Source organism: Cinclus cinclus, chromosome 2 (assembly GCF_963662255.1).
Source record: "Cinclus cinclus chromosome 2, bCinCin1.1, whole genome shotgun sequence".
Taxonomy (NCBI): domain Eukaryota; kingdom Metazoa; phylum Chordata; class Aves; order Passeriformes; family Cinclidae; genus Cinclus; species Cinclus cinclus.
The window spans coordinates 42,044,460-42,065,680 of record NC_085047.1 but is presented as its reverse complement, the minus strand read 5'-3'; the positions used below and the strand labels follow the sequence as shown (position 1 = coordinate 42,065,680).

The window sequence follows — 21,221 nt, the reverse complement described above, 5'->3', positions numbered from 1 at the left end:
GTGATTTAATTAGATTTTAAAAATTTGTTTCTCTTCAGTCTTATGGCTGAATGGGTTATCTGTGAGATTTTTTTGTTTTGATTTTTTGCTTACTTTTTAAAAGAAGATGGTTGACTACAAAGATAAACCGATTCAAAGATTTTTAGTACTCAGTTTTGGAAAAAATATTAATAATTATTAAATAATTCATTTTCACATTATAACAAAGGAAGCAATTTGACTTTGAAAAAAAATTAAAATTTTTATTTTGTTCAGTTTTTAGAAATAGAAAAATGAAAACTAGAAAGACAGATGAGAGTATTTCAGCTTGAGTTTACAGATTTTTAATTTTAATCCAAAATTATTATTTTTCTTCTAATTTGCTAAAAGAAAATAAATAAGCATTTTGTTTAAAAGCAGTTTTACACTCTGTGCTTTTATGTCGGTGAATGAACTAAAAAAAAGGTTTTGAACTAGCTCTAGAATAATTTCCTGAGAGAAAGGAAAATATCACACTGAATCTGGAAAAGCTGAAATTACTTGTCAGCCAATTCATATTCTTTTTAACATTCCAGTCCTTTATAAATTTTATTGAATGAATAATTAATATTTTAAGAGTGATTCTGGTTTTAGTTTTAGTTTTAGTTTTAGTTTTTGTTTTCCCAAGGAAATGTCTAGTGGCTTATTTCAATGTGTTTTGTTCGTTACCAAGAAAAAAATACACATTCTTAATTTTGTAGTTCATCTTGATTTTTGGGCAGAACAAAAGTATTTAGCAGCCAAAATTATAATTAATTACAATTGAGTATAATGGATTGCATTATTACAATAGAAACTTGTATCTAGATTTGGTCCCTATCCCTTAATAGGAAATATATGAGCTAAGAGGAAGACAAAGAGAAATAAGAGTCTTACTAAACAGTTTTTAGACTAAGAGGTGCTGAGCTGAGAAGCTCAAATTTATAGTTTTCTCATAATGAAATGAATCCAGATTTCCCAATCCCAATTCCTTACTTAGTTCACAAGATCTTTCTCACTCTGCTTGAATCATTGAATTTTTAAGATATTTTCTATATTGATACTTTTTAATATAAATTCTGAAACTTTAAACAAATAAAGAAAAATAAAGGAAAATATTGATATTGCTAAACTTTTTTTTGGAGATAAATTAGTAGACTTGACTTTAGTCCTTAAGAATTTACTTGTACCTTTGCTAAAGGTAGAGTTGCTGTTACTTATTTCTTTTAAAGCTTTTTGTAACTTAAGATACAGATGTAGTTTGAAAAGTAACACTTTTTAGCTGTGGAAAAGATATGAATGGGGAAAGAGGACTTGTCACCAGGTTGGGCAGAACATTTTAATATGAGACCAAAGTTATATATAACACACTCAGTTTTTTTTTTTCTCAGCTGCTTTCCATTCTCCCTCTTTACAAAGGTATATAAGTGTATGTGCATATATCTCCTGCAGGGCACATCTAGGAAACAGGAGGCAGGGTGTTGTGTGAAAATGCTTTCACTCTGTGAAAGACCAGCACTCAAGTTGTCACGCTCCCAGAATAGCAAGACACATTTCACCTGCTCAGGAATGAAGTGTACAACATGCCAGCATCTCAGAAGTGGGTGACACACATATTCAACTACTGGAAAACAAGGATGTCCCTGCTGATCTCAGCATATGAAATGTTGTTCTATTTTCCTCTGTACTACTATATTTGTAATAAATTATGAGGTTGAATTCAGTTCTATTCACTGATAAGAGGGTCATACATGACTGCAGGACTCCTCCTGACCAGTCTCCAAATCACCACCTGTAGGGCTGAAATCCTGAATGCTGTGGCACACATATATGCTATGGGACAAATGCAGGTACTTTTCTGCTCCATCTTCTGTTGCACACACATTTGATTCCCTTGTGAATATTAGTTTGAGCCTGCAATCCAAAGTCTAAGTAGCCGGCAGTCAGTGATTGTGGCCTACTTTCTTTTCTTCTTTTGTTTTTCTTCATGGAAAAAGCACATTTTCTACAATGGCTTTAGTAGACCATGCCATCATCTGCATGTGTCCTAGATCCAGCAGGTTATAATTTTTTTTTTCTACTGCAAAAATAGTTTGGATAATTGGAAAAGCCAGAATTTCTTTTATAAATATCGAAAATAAAGCAGTAACCCCAACAACAAAACCCCCTGAGTATAAAGCTGGTCTTAATCTTAAATGGTCAACTTTTCTTCCTGGGACAGAGACATTTCTTGTTATGCTGTGAAGAAGTTCTAGCTGAGGATAAGGGCAGCATAATGGAACATAAGGACTTAATAAAAATAAAGCCAGTGTACAGTCTGCTACTAATAGAGTGCATTACATTGTTACCTCATAAAATCAAGTTTGCATGCATGATTAACAGGTGAAACTTTGATTCTACTCAATTTCTCTCTCTGCGTGTTTCCCCATGAATAGATAATGTAATTGATGCTTTGCCTCCAGGCTTCAAATGCCCCGACTGTCTTACTGGAATACCAGACATGTTTAATTTCATGTTTTTGGCTGTTTGCAACTTGTGGACCTGTAAAATATGTATCAAGGCTAAAACTGACAGAAATGCAGCAGCTGGCTGTAAGTTAGATGTGCCAGAAAATTGCAGTATTATCTGTTCCAATGGAAGTAGCAATGAAAAGCAATCATGTTAACTAAATATGAACTAAGTAACAAGATTAGAGTTTAATGAAAAAATTAGAGCAAGTCAAAACTTGTTTATTATACTGTTATTTTCCTTAAACCATCTGAATTATTATTTTCATAGGTATTTTTAGATGAAGAACTAATATAAGGTGTTGTAACTATCTTGGATAAGGAGTGATAAAATAAGTGAGGTGTGGAGATAAAAAAAAAGACTTTAGTCTCTCAAATTTTCTTGTGCCATTAAACTACAGATGCAGATTTCCATTTAAGTGTAAAATAATGGAAGAAGAATCACACATTTGCTGCCTCTGTGGATTGTCTACAGAGCTACCATTCAGCCTGATGGGTCGCAACTGTTATCTGAACACGAGTCACAATCATTTTCTCAGTTGGGAGATGAATATTTCTGGATTTCCACCCAGTGCAGGGACAACCTGCCTGTTTGCATTTGTGGGCTACATTTACCATCAGGGCAAATAGCCAGGTTGCTCTGCCTGGGTCATGAGTAGAGAGGTTCATGCTGTGTTCCTTCTGAAATATAACCTAGCACATAAATGTCCTTTGAGAATTGAGAACTATGATATTAGAACTGGGCATCATGCTAATACACAATTTTCCTTGAAGCTTTCATATAAAAAAAATATAAATAGAGAGACTGCGAAAAATAATTTTCGCAGTATCAATGGGTTCACTAAGATAGGCAATGATGTGCTAATTTGAAAATCAATATGAAAACTGCTGCAAGCCAATGGAAACTATTACTGGTTTCCTCTCTTTTTGGCATCAGAAAACTATACCAACAGTGATAATTCCCAAATTCAGAGAAAGGCATTTCAGAATACAGAGGCAGCAGACTGAATTTCAGGAATATCTGAAATTTAGTAAAAGCTGGCTGCCTGAAAAAAACTGATCATGAAGGCTCTACATTTCAAGAGAGCCATACATATTATGTGCAGTATGCCATTTTTCAAAGAAATGTATGAGTAACAATTTGGGTTTTTTTATTTATTTACTTGGGTCTTTATTTTAAGCAGAATCCATTGTTTTATTGTTCCAATTTAGCAACTCAGTGCAGATTCTAGGTTGTTTCTTGAGTTAAAGACTGTCTTCTTTTTGGTGGCAATAATTGTGGAATGTCACCCAGAAACAAATACCAAGTACAAGATGAAAATTCATCACACATTGCATGCTTTGTCTTTCCCACAATTTTGATTTTGCTGATCAATATTATAATTTATCAATTCATTTTTTACAGAGGTAAAGTTGCAAAGAATATCGAAAATTAATATGCATTAAGAAGAGTTTCCCTTGAGTTATGAGAATATGTTTTAGCAAATAGAGTCTTAATTTATTAAACACTGGGCAAGAAGAAGAAGGAGCCTAAAAACATGATGGCTGTATGAAATCCAGCATTTTCAAACTTCAGTTTGTCAGAAAAACTTAAGCCCACAGTTTAACTACAGCTAGTCAATTATAATACTTAACCATACTTGTAAAATTAGGGAAAATATTCCTCAGTTTGAAAGCATAATAACAGGGGTGCAGTGTATTTCAGGATAAACTTTTTCTGAAATGTTTTTGTCCTCTCTTATATGTATCATCTGGATAAATAGAAAAGTTGTTCAAATATTAGGGTCCAGAAGAACTTGTACTGGCAGTGAAATATGGTACAAAATTAAGGAAAAAATAATGGTGGAGAAAAAAGGGAGGTATTTTAAAAAACAATTTGAGATGAAACTACCTTGTGCTTTTTATTCCATTTTAATTTCCTCTATTTCTTAATGGAACAAAGTATGGAGCATCTGAAGTTTCTGCTATCAAGTTGAGTTTCACATTGTGGGGAGCTTGAAGAAGGTGAGAGGTAGACTTTGAAAGGAAGCATCTTTCAACATGTGTGAATGGGAATCAAATCACTTCAGTGCTGTTCTGTGATTGTACAGTGAAATTTAATATCAGCTAGCAACTGCACTGTTATTTAAAGCAGCAAAACATAAATGTCCTATTGCAACTGCAGATAGTTTTGTTAGACTTCATCTGAAGTAAAGCATGCAATTTTGGGTGCCGCAATGTCAAAGACATTGATCAACTGGTACATGCTCAGGGAAGGACACTGGGGTGCAGAGGGGGCTGGAGCAGTTGCCTCGTGAGGAGGGGCTGGGGAAGTTGGACTTATTCAGACCAGAGCAGAGATCTGGTCTTGGGGGGACCCGACAGCTTCTCCCAGTGCCTGTGGGGAGGACACTGGGAGGCAGGCATGAGGTCTTCACAATGGTGCAACAGGTTACTTAAAAATTATTCAACTGATGAAACATCAAAACACAAAATCTCTCTTGGTATCCTAAATAACAATGAAGAATTAAAAATAATCTGAAAGTGGTCTGACATACAGTTCTCATCTGAGGCTTTGTTCAAATTCTATCTCTTTCTGCCTCTTAAACATGTCTTTCTAAGTCCCTAGGTACTTTCTATCAGATTCCCAGTCCTTCTTTATCTTCTTTATCTTTATTTTCCTTCATTCTGCCCAAGTTACTGTCAATGATTCCAAAACTTATGAGTCCTTTGTAACTTTCAAGAGGCCCAAGTAGGGTATTTTGTTTTTCTGGTTTCCCACAGTATCATCCTAATTAGAAATAAAATGAAATTTATTAAAATGTAATAACTGTTCACAGTAATGTGTGCAAGACAAAGAGACACTTAGAACACAAGGCATTTAAAATTAAGCAGCTTTTTATGACTTCCCTATCTTGCTGAAAAAAATCCCATGCACTGTCAGTGAGAGAAGTTGTGAAAAAATTGAGGGAAGAGGCTGCTTAGGAGCAGTTGTCTTAAGAGACTGTAAAACAGCCTAATTTAAGAGCAGCAATAGTTTATCAGAGGGACAGCAGCAATGGCTTAAGTGTAAGATAAAAAGTAAGGCAGATAAGATTAAGGAAAAGGAATATTTTTGATTTCTGTAAGTTAAACAGTATTCCTGTAATTAAAACAAACTGGCTCCCCACTACAAAGAATATCACCTTAGAACTGTGATTACAGGACACAAAGATGTGTACCAGTGAAAAGAGATTAGGTTTATTATTACATTAAAGCAGTTCTTGTTTCTGATAGTGCTGTAAAAATAACCTTTTTATCCTTTCCTTACCTGCTTCATTGGTTCTGATCACTCGTGATGGTGCACTTGGGTCTCCAGTCCCAATTTTATTGGTTGCTACTACTCTGAACTCATACTCCACCCAAGGGTTCAGTTCCACAGCCATAGCAGACTCCATGTCACCACTTATCAGATCTGGAACTGCAGAGAGTAAAGAAATATATAGGTCACTCAGAAATCTGAAGCTGCCATGCAGTATCTCAGTAGAAAGCAGAATTTGTGGTACAACAAGGTCATTAGAAATGATTGACATCAAGGATCTAATATGTCAGAAATCGCAGCTAGATTTTTGGAGCTGTAGTATTCCTGAAAAGACACAGATTGAAGGATTTTGGGGAGAGCTTTCTGTTTATTCACAGATGCATCATGGCAGGTGTCTTTGTGCTGTCCTTTCAGAGCTGTTGCTAAGTAACACAAAAGGAATAAAAAAAAAGAAAAAAATATCAGTGATTTTAATTTGTCATTGTTTTCTTATGAGTATCTGTTCCTGTAGTTGCCAGTGATTATTACTATTATGGTCAGGAGTTTTGAACAGTCTACTTGTGCTGTTTGAAAATTTTTCTCACCTGTTTTTACGGTCTGCCAGCCAAGAGAAAATGGACTGCGTGCTTGCAGGTTGTAGAGGGAGATAGGGCTGTGATTGTCTGCCCCAGGACTCCAGGAGAGTGTTGCTGTTGTGTCTGTAATTTCCTCCACTATTACAACCCCTGGGGGACCAGGAGGACCTAGAAATAAAGTGGAATAATCAAACAGACTACACCATCATCGTGGATGTGCAGCATTAATACAGGAGATGCATTCTGTAGAGACCCAGTGGAGTTCAATATCCATGAAATACGAGAGCCAAGAAACACAGTACTACATCACGGAGATACCTCATTTCCATGGTTGCTGATGGTAAACCGTGGTTGTTGCTACTCTTTAGATGCTGCATGAGTGAACACCAATTAACTTGTCAGAGGGGCAGCAGAAGAACTAAAACTAGAAATAGATTAAAAAACATCCCCAGAACTCCTTTATAATTGTTCTGAACCTAAAATTAGAGGAAAAAAGGAGGAACTTTAAGAAGCATCCAGGCTAGACTGAGCAGTCACAATCACCTCTTGTCCTGCGTTACCCTTGTCACGGGAAGAACAAATAGGAAGAAAAATGAAGTACAGGAGGATGTTCTTAATGAAGAACAATAATATTGCTAATACCTATTAATTTGTGAATCAAGAATACTTCACTCATCCTTTTTATCAAAATCACTCACTCAGGAAAACCACCTGGATTCCTGCTGGAAGTCCATTAAATGTTTGATTGAAAGTTGCTAAAACCAAAATAAAAACCCAAACCCAAATATTTTAAAAGCTGAAAATTACTTAGAGGCCATTAAAACCCAATAAAAATCAGTTGAAAACTTCCTAATTTGAAAAGTGAAGGACTTTTTTTCCATTTAGCTGATCTAAATTAGAATATGCTAATTACCATTTGTATAGGCCAAGTGACCAATGCATTAAGTGAGGTCTCTGGTAACAAACATGACTTTGAAAAGAAAAATGCAGCTCTAACATCCCACTCCCATCCATAATTTTCTGATTTAATTCTTCTTGATGATTGATATGACTGATGTTTGAAAACACTGTCCATTTACACTTGCTGAACTAAATTGGAGATGTTTGTCCTGGTTCAGGATTCTCCTCCATAGTTGTTTTTAACCAGATGTTTTAGGGAAAATGTGTGTCTCTGCCATGTGTAAATGCAAAATGAACCTCTTTCTTGAACCTCTTATGCTTAAAAGCTTATATAAGTCCTGGAGGACTCAACTTGGTACTTCCATATAATATTCATATTATTAATAGCTATAATTATCTATGAAAAAGATATATTTATTGGCATCCAAGGACCTTCGAATTGTTTTCTGTCTTCTTGTTATTGAAGCCTGATGTTTTGCTTCTGCTCCTACACAGATGGAGGACTCTGAAATCAGAAATGCAGTTGTGGACTCTTTCTCCCAAAATGGAACTACAGGAAGGGAACAAAAGTTCATTAATAGAAAGCCATTGCTGGTACTCTTTTGAGGGAACCCAGTGCTGTTTGAACATATCATGAGCTGTAGTGGAGTAGGACCTTTGGAAACCTCCATTCTATCTGAGGTCTGGTGAGGGGTGTGGTCCCACTTGCTGAAATGTCAGAGCCCAGCACCTGCAGATCAAGGTGCAAACACAGGAATCTGGTCCCTCCCATTGAAGAGGAAGTTGCAGCCAGTATTCATGCATTACAGAGTTCTGCATTTTATATTTTAGTGCTATTTCATGCAATCAAACCTTTTACTGGTTGGATTTCTTAGTCCAAGAATAGAAATTTAGTAGTAGAAATTTATCTGCACATCAAAGGCTAAAAAACCCAATTAATAGAAGTATTTGTATATACCGCATTTTTTTGTCATTAGCAGCTGCAAGCACCTTTATATTTTCTCTGATATGCCTTCAACTAAAACGTGGTTACATGAACTGCAACAGCAGTAGGATCAGAATTTTGTAATAGTTGGACTTGATATCTTCAGAGTAAAAGAAACATTGAATCCTCTAAATGAGAGAGCAAATTGTGCTATTCACTTGCCTCTATTTTCTTGGCAATGATCTGCAAGCAACTAATCGACAATAAAATGTTGGAAATATATAAGAAATAGTAGCATTTAGAAATAATAACAACAGTAAAGAGAAACAAATTTTTGAAATTCAGGAGATTCAATTCAGTAAATTTTAGTACTATGGATATGTGATGGAAGAATATTGTCTTCATAACACTGCAGACTTCACAGGAGCTCAGGGTATGGCTCTGTGCCATAGGAAGAACAAGGAACAAGGTTTTCCACTTCCATGGGCAATGAACATCTTCACTACTGGGAATCTCTCCTCTTCCTTGCTTTGCCTGCTCACCAGGCTTGACTTTGCTGCTGTCAGTGCCTTTGATCAAGTCACAAACAATGACTGGAATAAGATGGTGCCACTCATTGGATACCTCGCAGTTCTTGGCCTTCCAGAGTCCCATTTCATTTGCAGTGGAAGTGCCTTGCTTTTCTTCCTTGAAGAAAATATGGCAGAAAGATATGTTCTCTGCACTCCTACCAAGTGTTTGTTATTCTTTGCTGGGAAGCACCAGGTCAGATCTTTGTCTCAGAAGAGAAAGTCCCGGGGCTAATTTAATAAAATAGGGTGATTCTTCAATCTCTGTCCTCTACTGTTTCAGGCTATCTGTTGATGTAGGAAAATATTAGTGAAATTTTTATTTGTAGCCATGAGGGAAAGTTTAGAGGAAAGCTGAGATTTTGATACAATCATATGCTTTTACTGGGTTGGAGCCCTAGGCCCAGAATTATATAATGGTGCTAAGCACAAACAAAATTAAAGGGAAATATTTTAGTACATTTCCTTTATAACAATATTTCTTCCATGCACTCTGAATATTGTTAGAGTTTCTAGCGACTATATTATAACAAAAGAATATGCACCTTGCTTCTATTAAAGGATGTAAAATAATATTTATGCAGACATCCTCTGCCAAATTCTCTATATATTTTGTTGTCAGGGTTCTCTCATGTTTTTTTAAATGTTTTAAATGCATTCCTAGGCATGACAATGTGTCATTATGCTTTCGGAGATGTGTGCTCTTCACAGTCTGCAGGGTGACTGCTAAAAAGCATTTCAAATTCCAACAGCAGGCATTTTTGAAAGTGGATTAATAAAGGACAAAGGCCTCAGTGATGACAAATGTATGACAGTTAGCCAGGACATGAGTGCTATGCAGATGTCACTCATTTTTGTAGAAATCTCATTAAATTTAATGCTTGGATGTTATCATTCATAGTGTCAGTCAGATGGCTAATGCAGAAAGGCTTTTCTCCCAAGGGCTGTGTTATTGCTCAGGATCTCTAAAACAATTTTTTAGCTGAGAGTAGCCAATTGAGGAAAAAATGCATCGTCTGTTCAGATGCTTATCTGAAAACTAGACAGAAAATGACTGGTCATAAATGTACTATAGTGCAGTCGACCTTCATGAAGAAGACATTTGGGGCTGTGATAGGCTCTTACACCACTCTAGGAGCATTGGGAACCCACTGCCAAAGATATTAGTCAGTTATCTCCTTTCAGAGCAATTCCATAGATTGATATTTCATTTCAGGATATGCATGACTGCATTTTGGCAAATTTGTTTTATGTCTCTTTTTATTGTCGGAATGGTCATCCTGAGAGGTGTTAGATTGCTTGGCACGTTACAATGTTAATGTGAGAGTTCTTGAAAAACAATTACCAATAATAGTTGTAGTCATTCAGTGAGGCAGTGCCCTTTCTTGTGAATCTCAGAATATGCAGTGATTTACTTCACTGCTGCCTGACCAGGAGAATTCTTACTTTTACCAAACAGCTAAGAAGCCCGATATGTAGCAATTCACAAACACAGATTTTTTGACCTGAAAATTTTTGCTTTTTGAATGATGAGGTGTGCTGGCTTGTCATCAAGAAGGTGAGAGGTCAAGAAAAGGAGGATAAGAAAGAAGTAATAATGAGAGAATAGTGGGAAAGGCCTATAAAACTGCTGCATAAAACAGGAGCTTGACTCTTGCAGCATAAATCTCTTTCTCTGTACCCAGCTATGACAGATGATGTGTTTGCACATGGTGGGGGAGATGATGGAGAGAAATTTGGACATATAGTAGATGCTAGAGACACAGGTTTTAGTGGATACCTCCATAATGCCAGTCACTCCATGTGGGGTTTCTGTAAGGCTGTGGGCAAATGGAGAGGTAATAACCCAGACAGTGTCAGGATAGACAGGAAGGTTAGGCTTAGAGTTGGAATGTAAGAAGGAGAAGACATTGATTGACTATTTCAGCTTGAATAGTCTCAACTCATTTCAACTCAACTCATTTCAGGGATGAGGGTCAAGATAAATCCCTGGTTTCCTGCCTGAGAAGTCCTTTAATGGTATCTATGTCATGTTGTGCCTCTTTGCCCTGATGACTTTTCTGCCTTGTGAGACCTAAAGATAATGAAGTTGGATGAGGAAACCTTGAGAGCTGCTGATTTATGTGAGCTCAGATTCCAGACTACAAGCAGTCCAGAACCTCTGAGCTGGTTTGTTGTGTAGTGGCAGTTGTTGACACAAATTTATAGACAGTGCAGGGAACTTGAATTTCATCTAAGGTGTAAAAGCACTAGTAGCCTAGGAATTGATCATGTTGATCACATTGCTAGCAGGTCCCAAATAGAGTAAGAGACTCTATTTTGGAAGTGTCACTTTCTTTGGCATGGCCTGCTGACTACCTTTAGTGTTGTTGGGCATCCCTTGCCAGCTGTCCTGACTTTGGTCCATGCTGTTTCCTTCACTCTCTGCAGTCCTACTCTGGGCACCAGCACTCCCAGCACTATATGTGCCTCTTTCAGGGACTGAGTTAATAAAGATCATCACATCTGATCTCTAATTTAGTATTTTTTTCTAGACTTTTTTCAACTGAAGTAAGTTCATACCTATAAGCTAATGCTTGTAAAAAACTTCTTAGGACAAAGGATTATTTTTAAAATCTTGGAAAAAAAAAGCTTTTAAAAGATATTAATATATTTCCCTTTCATATAGTTAAAGTTATTTAAAAAAAAGAAGAAAAAATATCCTATTATGAGATCATGTTGCTGGAAATATTTTGGTGAAGTCTGTGGGCTAAATGGCTGATTCTCCATCTACAGTAATATACTATCTTCCAATGTTATAAATGTGTCAGGTGATACGTAGAAAGAGGGCCAAAGTACACATCTGAAATCTAGCCCTGATCCTACCTGCCCTTATGTTGGCAGACACACTCTATCATAATTCTACAAGCCCTGTGAAATTATGACTTCCAACCAATGCTTTGACACACTTAATGGATTGCAGTGGACAGGGGCAAATTCTTGCAGGCAGTTTGCCATGTCCATCCTCAGGGATGGGGACTGGGAATGTAAATGTGTGAGTTGGAACTCAGATGTACCCACAGGGCTCAGGGAACAGTTCTGTATTATGGACATATTTTGCAAGTCTGAATAATGGAGTCTGTGCTCAGGGTGTCTTCCTGGCCATTGCTACAGCTCAAATGTAATTTCAAGGACCAGCAAGAATCTGCTGACCTTGTTTACGTTCCATTTAATAATGTGTTTGAAGGCCTTTAAGCCCAAGTACTTGTCTTTAAGTTTTATTGGCAATATCACAACAGAAAGGAGCAGGGTGGTCATCCTAACCAGCAGTTCCTGTGCTATATTAGCTCCAGGTCACTGGAGTTCAGAGGAAACATTACTTCTCAAAAAAATAAAGGATAAGAGTGGATTTGCTGCTTATATTGCTAGTTTTGCCAGTCTGTAAGATGAATAGCTTTAACCTTTTTATTTTTTTTTTTAAGACCACAAAATGTGTACTCAAACCACAGGTTGTAGTCACAAAGACTTTCATCCCTTCACACTACTGGATTGTGGTCTGCTTCATTTCAACATCTCATAGCTTGCAGGTGGATGTTTGATCTCAAAGCTCATACAACTTACAGTAGGCATGCACAATGCATTTTGTGCTCTCAGGGCACAGTCTTAAAATACGTGTTTTATATTGTAGGAGGAAGCTGATTTTCATCCCAATTTTAAAGAAGCTTCCTGCCATGGTTGTTTTTTTTATTTTCTAATTTTTTAATAATGTCAGTACTGGTCAAAGGATTTTAATTAACTCTGTTTATGCTCATAAGTTTCCAAGGGTATATACAGCATTGATGCACAGAATTAAGAGGACTGGGTGTAGTCTTTTTACTTTTAGAAAACTACAGTGTCTGTTGACATCCATAACAATAGAAAACACAATTTGAGCAGTAGGAGTGAAAAGGCTAGCAAAAGTAAACAATAAGTAAACAATTACTAAAATCTACTAAAATACTTAAGTGTAGATGAATGAGACAGTACAGTAAACAAATTTAACTGTATTTATACATAAAGAGCACAGGTCTATTGGCAATATAATGGACACCAATACATAATTTCTCCTAAAGTGTATTTTATACTAGATATGTAATATAAGATTATTTTATAAACTACTTTTATAGAATTATGAAATCATAGAATCATTAAGGTTGGGAAAGGCCTCTAAGATAATGTGTCCAATCATTAACTTAGCCTCATTGTGCTCATCACCAATTCCTCAACCATACACTTTTTGAACACTTACACAATTGGTGATTCCACCAATTTCTCGGCAACATATTCCAATACTACCCTTCCAGGGAAGAATTTTTTCCCCTAATATCTAATCTAAAGCTCTCCAGGTGCAACTTGAGTCCAAGCTGTCATCCTGATGCATGTTACATGAGAGAAGGGATGGACTCCTGCCTCACTACAACCTACTTTCAAGCAGTTGTAGAGAGTGATATCCATATATCTATCAGTATCTTTATCCCATCTATCTCTATCATCTCTATCTCTGTCTCTGCATCTATCTATCTATCTATCTATCTATCTATCTATCTATCTATCTATCATCTATCTATCTAAAATATATAGAAATTATTAAGGGAATTAGATATGCTGAAACAATCTTTTATATGACCATCACTAAATAAAAGGAAACATGAATAAATAATTTATATGCATTTTATTTATTTGAAGTTTTTCTGCTTTATAAAATGGCACATATCATTAGTTAGCACCTCAAATACAAAAAAATTGAGGAAACTTGCCTGGTTGCTGCATTGCTGTAGTTTCCAGGCAGAGACCTAATGGCCATCTTAGCTACACTCTCCGAGGCTCAGTTGCCTTGCAGTGTCAACACGCACTACCCTTGTTTACACTGTTTATACTCCAGAAATTCAAACATTGGGTAAGTAATTTTGGGACTGATAGTCTTTGCTCCTTTGCAAGTAGGTGGAGAAATTTTAAAGAAAGAAAGTCTGGAGATTTGCTGCTCCATAGACTGGCAGTGCATAATGCAGCATCCAGCATCTATCTGAGTAGTTTGAAACCAATATGAACTTACTCTTTTGGTTATAATGAATTGTAAACAGCTTTGCAAGACTAATTTGCAAGTAAAAGTTGATGGAATTAACTTGAGAACTTAATGTTACTGAAACCACTAATTTGTTATGATAAAAAGTTTTCATTTATTCAATAAGCATTAAAATCCTGGAAACTTGGTAGCATTGATTAGGCACTAAAGATTTCATAGATGTAAAACAACCTTTTTGCTTTACAACATTGTAGTTCTAACTCAGTCATGATGCTTCTAAAGAGGAATGTCATGCATGAAATTGATAACTGTGAAGAATAACTACTCTGGTGTCTGTGGTGTCACTATCATCTCTACCAATATGGAGATTTATATGGCAACAATCACTCTCTTCTAAATGTTTGAAGCACTGTCCCTTTCCATATAAGTATTACAGCAGGTTTTGCACTGAACCTCTAATCTCCAAGAAACTCTGTTATTTTTGGAAGCTGCTGCTGAACCAGGACTACTACTAATCTCAGTGTATATAAAAGGGATCTCCACCTGTAATTCACTCTAGGAAGCCTCATGATGACTTCTATGAAAGCAAGTTAGATTCTTGTGTGGTGTTCCCAACATTCCCTATTTTTCTTTGCTGAATTATGCTTTTCTCCAAACTTGAAGAAGAAAGAGCAAGGAATGTACAATAAGTGTCCTTTGGTAGGACATTTTTCTACTCAAGCTTTTTTTTTTTCTTGCAGCCTATGACAAAGCAGTGCTTCAAATGAGTTCATTAGAAACTGTGTTTTAAGAGAAAAGAGATACTTCTTGCTAAAGTAAATATAAGAGTAGCCTTTTGCTCTTATCTATGACTTCTGCTGATGTTCTTCAGAACCTCCCAGTCACTGTATAATAGATTTTGTACTGATGGGTTAAATGAACACAAACTGTAAACAAAATACTGTAGCTAACTGGACCCATGCACGGTAGTAAGGGTCAGCCCTTTCACGTTGTCCACCTCTTGATTATAAAATTATTTCTTGTTCTAATCCTCTTTACTGCAAAACATAGTTGAAGCATGGGATCACTTAGTTATCTTTTGTAGTGAAAACATGATAGCACAGATTGCTTCAGATTTCATGAGCATAATGGAAAATAAGAATGTAGTAAGTCCGTTTTGGAAGTCATGCTTTAAAACACAAATTAATTCACCAAGCAGGCATTGTCTCGAGAAAAGCTGACACATTGCTGGCTAAAAGATCACCTGAGACATCTGTGAGAGGCAGGTCTCCTGGCTGGTACTTGGGTGTTTGGTACCCATGTTTGTGATCATATCATTAGTGTCAGAACATGATATACATATTTATCCTGTTTTAGAGCCTTCTGCTTAGGTAATCACTTCCTTGTGCAAAATCAACACAGAGACAACTCAACTACTGGTGTGCCAATGTTAGGTGGAAAACCAGCCAAGCTGTAGCATTCTCCTCTTCTTCTCCGCTTCTACTTAACACTCACTGCAAGTTGAAGATCTGGGTGGAATAATAAAGGCTGGTGGCCAGAAAATGCATACACTATGGGAAAACTATTTTGGACTGATGTTAAGGACAGTATTGACATTCATAAGTCATAAATCACTTCTACTTCTTAAATGGCTCTTGATTGCATGTGCTGAGGAAAACATTTGTTGACTGTGTAGTGAATATCTATATTCTTCTGCAAACATTCTTATTTGCATGGCAAACAGGTATTCTGCATTTCCTTGGGTGAGCAAAACACAGAAGACATAAATGAAATGAAATTAAATGAGGTAATGAGTTGGGTGTCAGGAATATAAGTCCATAATGGCGATTTTTGTTGTATTCATTCACTCCATTAAAACTATTTCTTTGATCATCAGACACGTACAATTTCTGTTATGGGATTGGCACTTGAGGTACCACATTGGTGCAGGCCTGGTGCCCAGAATAGTTACCAGTTTCCATGAAAAACTGTTTTCTCTTCTAGATGTCCTTGGGTTGTACCAGCCTATACATCTTCTGCTGTTATGGGCTCTGATGACCATCTTCCAGAACATATTGCAGAAAATTTACCACTATCTCCATCATTGCCCCACTGGAGGGCAACCAGGTTCAGAGGGTGATATGCCTGTTATTTAGCTGTTATAAAGCTATTTAGCTTTTCCCTTTCCAATACACAGTTCAGTGTATTGGCTTAAGCCATTGACAGAGGTTCACCTGAGGGAACATCAGTTCATTTCTAGAGTGGGAGTAAATTCACTGCAAGAAAATATTTGGTTTACTGGAGATGCCCTAAATTGTGCCCTACACATCCAGTTGCTCATTTGTTTGTCACTTGATTTCTGTGCTCCTGGCTCCTCTGGCTTAGAAAGAGGCTTGGACACATCTTGATCCCACCTAACAGCCACCTGCAGGTGGCTTTCACAAAGGAAATGTGATTTTGAGTCGTGGTCTGAGACAGTTAAAAGAGTTATTCTACCTCATAAATGAGCACTGCAGCTGCTGAACTAAGTTGAAAGTTATTGACATTGCCTCTTCTGCCTCTTTGATCTGAATCTTCTCTCATCTTCCCCATATTCAGAGTGTAAAGGACTCTCTGGGGACCTCTACAGAATCAATGTGTAAATCTAGAGGGGATGGTGGATCTTGGATGAATGATAGATCATGACTTTTTTTTTAGGCACCTAATAGTAAAACAACCTGTCATGATGAATTGAAGAGAATTTCATAGAGCTGTATTTTGGAGAGGAAATACTTCTGCAAGTTAGTAGTTTACCTGAATATAAACAGATGATGCCACTTGTGTCATGACAGCCCACCCTTGAAGGCCACTGTTGACCAGTATGAGATTGCCAAAATACTTCTCACTCACAACCCACTCCAAGAATAAAATGCAAGACATTTAATTTGGAAAGCTAATATACTGCCTGGCAGGTCCAGCCACTGGTAGAACATCTCTTCGTAAGGAAACCCACATTACTTGCAGCATTAAATAAATAACTGCTAGGAACCACTAAAAAGTTTTTTTTTTTACTTTAATATACATAATTTAATTACATTTTCAAAGCACTTAGAGAAGTATTTGGAGGGGATTTTTATTGCATAGTTACTGCTGATGGGACTTGAATCCTGATTTTGTTGAAACCTGGCACAGAATATGTTGTTATATGTACTTTTGAAATATTCCTGAAAGAGATTTTCTAGGTCACAATCATTATCGAAAAAAAAAAGATATATTTTTCACTGCAAATTACCTAAATTCAAGACCTGTGAGGTAGTAAATTTGAAAATTTAAATTTTAAGTTTAAAAATGTATAACACATTATAGAAAGTTGCAGAATAGAAACTTGCTGCTGTCTATATCCTTTGTTTTACACACACACACACACAAACACATACACACACAGGTATGTATTTAGTAAATCCAGGAATCTTGCACCATTAATTACCTTCTTAATGTAATTAGACTCAAAGAAATTAAGATTTACTTGACACTGTACATTCTCTGTTCTTTGTGTTGTCTTTCATTGGTAATGTTTTTGGAATTTAACTGTCACTCTAAAATGCAGAGCAAAGAAGATCAAGGGCAAAAATAGTAACATTCCCTGGCATATATTCAAGGGAACTTCTGCTAGAATAAGTAGTAGAAATGGTTTCAAAATATATAAATATTGTTTAAGGATACTCTATGTTTTCCCCACAATAAATGATACTGACACTTGAAAATACAGTGGTGAATGTCTCTCTGTTAAAGATCAGGATGCTAATTTTGAGCAACAGAAATCTGCGAAGTTTGTTTCTGCTTCCTCCATCTGAGGAGGCTGCAGTGAGGTATAGTACTGTTCTAAGTGTCTTGTAATTAAGTTCTGACAAAAAGTCCTTTGACTTGAAAATAGTGAACCAGTTGAATGCCTACTTCAGTTTAAATGTGATCAGTTTGCTAGTGGCAGTAATTCTGATATTCATTAATATCTAAGGGAGGGGGAATAAGATTATTTTAGTTTAATTTATTCTCTATTTCCAATTTATATCATGTAGAAATATTGTAATAGGAACAATTTTTCAAGAAAAAATATAATGATTTCTTAAAATAACATATGAACCCTACAATAAAAATAATGATTGAAATGGAGTTATATGCTGGTATGATCAGTATTATCACTCGCATTTTCTGCAGAGGAAAAAGGAGAGAAAGTAAGATCAGAGCAAGGCTGTGATGTAGGTTTGCTGAAATCAATATATATAAGAGTTCATATCAAAGCTTCTGCTATCTCAGTCTGTTTATGGGCTGTAACATTTGAAAGAAAAACATGCTTTGTAGTATGCATAAAATGTAATTATTTAAACTATAAACTGTACTGGAAATAAAGAATAATATGGCTTTGGATTACAAACTTTACTGCATGAGTTTTCTTCATAGGAGATGACTTCCTTTGTCAGGTGGAATTCTTCAGATTGAACTGAAATATTTACTGAAACATCTGTTTCTTCTGTATCTTCTCCTTAGCAATGTCCTGTATCACCGGAAGCTAAACATAAAGAAGCATGAAAATCTGAAGTTTGGGATCAGCGGTGTCAAATTGCACACCACTAAGTGCACTCTACGGGCTGATATAGAGGAGAAAAGAAATTAGAGACACTGAAATGAAAATGAAGTTCCTGTAAAAGGAGAGATAAATTAGATTCTCAGAAATATTTTTGATGTTTGCACTTGTCATCTATAGTATTTTGCAATTTTACACTGAAGGTACTTTAAACACTTTCTGCAATACAAAATTTCTTTCTCTATCTTAAAATTATCCAACTGTAGAAACAAGAAATGGAGAAAACTTGTAAGCAAAGTATATTTGAATTCAAATTCTGCCACAAAGCAGTTATAGCTTTTCCTTCAGCAGCATGGTGACATGCTGATGAGACACATAAATTCATCCTGGTACTTCTTACAATGCCTCTTTGGAAATTTAACCTCAGACCTCTTCCTCAGAGAAGAATTTCATTTCAACATGAAATTCAATGAACTAATTTATATAACCAGTATTCTTAAAAACTAATTTTGTAATCAGTCTATCCTAGATAATAAATAAGACCTTTTTGTCACAAAATTTCAATTTAAAGCTGAGATTGCCTTGCCTATCCATAGAGCCTCCAGGTCCTCTCTGAGACAGACAAAGGTAACACAAAAGGCCTTGCATAACCCAGAAGGATGAATCAAATTTCATAAGGTAGCTAAAATGGTATTACATGGTGAGTCAGCTGAATACAACCATCCTAGTTGTACCATAGCTCATAGAAATCTGAGTCCTCAAAGTGCCTTTATGGAAATATTTAACTATTACTTTTATGAAAATGTTAAGAGCCCTACAGTCAGCCAGAAACATTCTTTATAATTTAAAACATGTATTTACCCTAAAAGTGGTGGATAGGAACACATCAAGTCTAAAGACATTATGGAATGTGGCAAAATAAATATTTTTGAAAGGTCATAATACCAAAATTATTTTGATTTATTTTTTTTACATTTATTTTTTCAAGTGTTAATAAAAGATCTAACATGATTTATTATTTCAGAAATGTATCATCCACAGTAAGGGTACCCAGCTATACTACCTAGCAGGGATCTGTCTCTTGTGTTGCAGGACCCACCAGTCATTATACTAGTAAGTGAACTGCAGATCCTCAGATCCCCTCAGGCACTGAACACACGTGTGTGTATGCACACACACAAATACACAAGTAGTGCAGAGTGCAGAAAAACTCTGCTTAATGGAAGGTACCGATGGTACTGGTGCCCTGCTCTACTGTAATCCTTGGTATGATCTGTGATCCTTCAGGAAAAGGACTCTGTGTTCCTGCGCATAATCAGGAATGTTCAATGACAGGTGAAACAATTTAACAGATTATAGGATTTGGCATAAAGATGCAGTAAACAATTGGTGGTAACAATTTTGTGTGTGAAAAACCCCCGATTCTTCTCATATTATAAGGCTCCTGTTTCATTGCTCATACTTAGAATTTTACAAAAGGCTGCATGGGCACCCTTCTCAGGAAATGAATGAATGTTCCTAAGCTGCTAAAGCTGAAAGAATGGCTTGACCATAAGATGAAATGCAAAGCATCACGTAAAATATCAAAGAACTCATTATACCTACCTTACAGAGGTCTGGGAAGGATAATGGTCTGCAATTTAGCTAATCTGGTATACCTTTTTGTGCTGTTACCTCTCTTAAAACTGTCTATTAACCCACTGTCTTTTGTTTCTCTTTGCAGTGTCTGCAAGTAATGGTGAAAATGTTTTCAAAGAGCAGGTTAATCACAAATGGCTTCAACAACATAAAATCTGAGGATTTACCCCTGCATGGCAGAGATGTCCCTGAAGCTCACTTATTTAAAAGTCCCTGGTACAACGGTGTGTGGTGATTGTGTTTGCAGGAGGGAACCACACGCATACTCACCCCTAACAAGCAGCTCTGTCTCATCTGACACGGTGTCCGCTGCCGTCTGGACCCTGCAACCGTATCTCCCAGCGTGCATCAAGAGGATGTTCCTGATCATTAAATCTGCAGAAGACGCTTGCTGAAACAGGGATGAAGTGCCAGTTTAGAAAGCAGTAAATCTGTGTTCAAGGTAGTTCACAAACGTGTTTTTGTGGTGTAGTTTGAGCAACTCTGGAATGCAGCTTTCATGTTACAAAATGTATGTGTCCTAATACCCTCTGTGAGGATTATCAGAGCAGTGCATTTATACAATTATTAGTAGGGATTAAAGAAGAGAATTGCAGGTTTTTAATAACTTTGACTTTGCTTAAAGCACATTGCGCATACTTGCATGTTTAAAGAGAGTTATTCCAACTAGCACAAAGTAATTCATTAAGGAGATGAACAGAAGTATTTTGGATGCTATCCATGGTATTAAAAAAAAGTCCTCTTAGAAATTAAGAACTTTCTTCCTCTCCCTTGCTACTGCAATGCAGTGACGTTTGGAATATGTCTTGCTACTGTGCTAAAATTAAGATAACTTGGAAAAATAATATTGATTGATTTTTATTAAAATAGAGGAAGTTAATGCTAAATATGACTGAGAAAATATGATCCGATTCTCATCCTTCCTGATGAAATCCATATGTTTTTAAATCTGAAAAGTGCAAGATATATATGGAGAGTATAAAGAGACAACCAGTTCTAATTTTTATTTTTTAGGATTCTAGCCAACATTCATTACAATTCCCCAAAGTTCACTTTAAGAAACATTAATTGAGTATATGCACTTCTCAGATTTGGTCTATTTTGCTAACCAAGCAAACACTGACAGTCTTTCCTTGAACTATATATTTCTATCCCATGCGGTGGCTCTAATCTGAGTGATTCTGATTCTGGGTGAATAGAATTGTACCCTGCATTCAAAATAAAATCTTACTAGTGGTGTAAGTGTTGA

At 36.2% G+C, this 21,221-nt stretch overlaps 1 protein-coding gene across 1 annotated transcript in view; it reads right to left on the bottom strand.

Moving 5' to 3' along the window:
* CNTN5 (contactin 5) overlaps nt 1-21,221 on the bottom strand; it is a 267,712-nt gene that overhangs the window by 25,338 nt on the left and 221,153 nt on the right. Inside the window, exons 14-16 of the mRNA XM_062514906.1 lie at nt 20,243-20,363; nt 6,369-6,527; nt 5,794-5,943 (exon numbers count right to left, since the gene is read on the bottom strand). Coding sequence (XP_062370890.1) covers nt 5,794-5,943; nt 6,369-6,527; nt 20,243-20,363 — 430 coding nt within the window. The remainder of the gene's footprint in view (nt 1-5,793; nt 5,944-6,368; nt 6,528-20,242; nt 20,364-21,221) is intronic.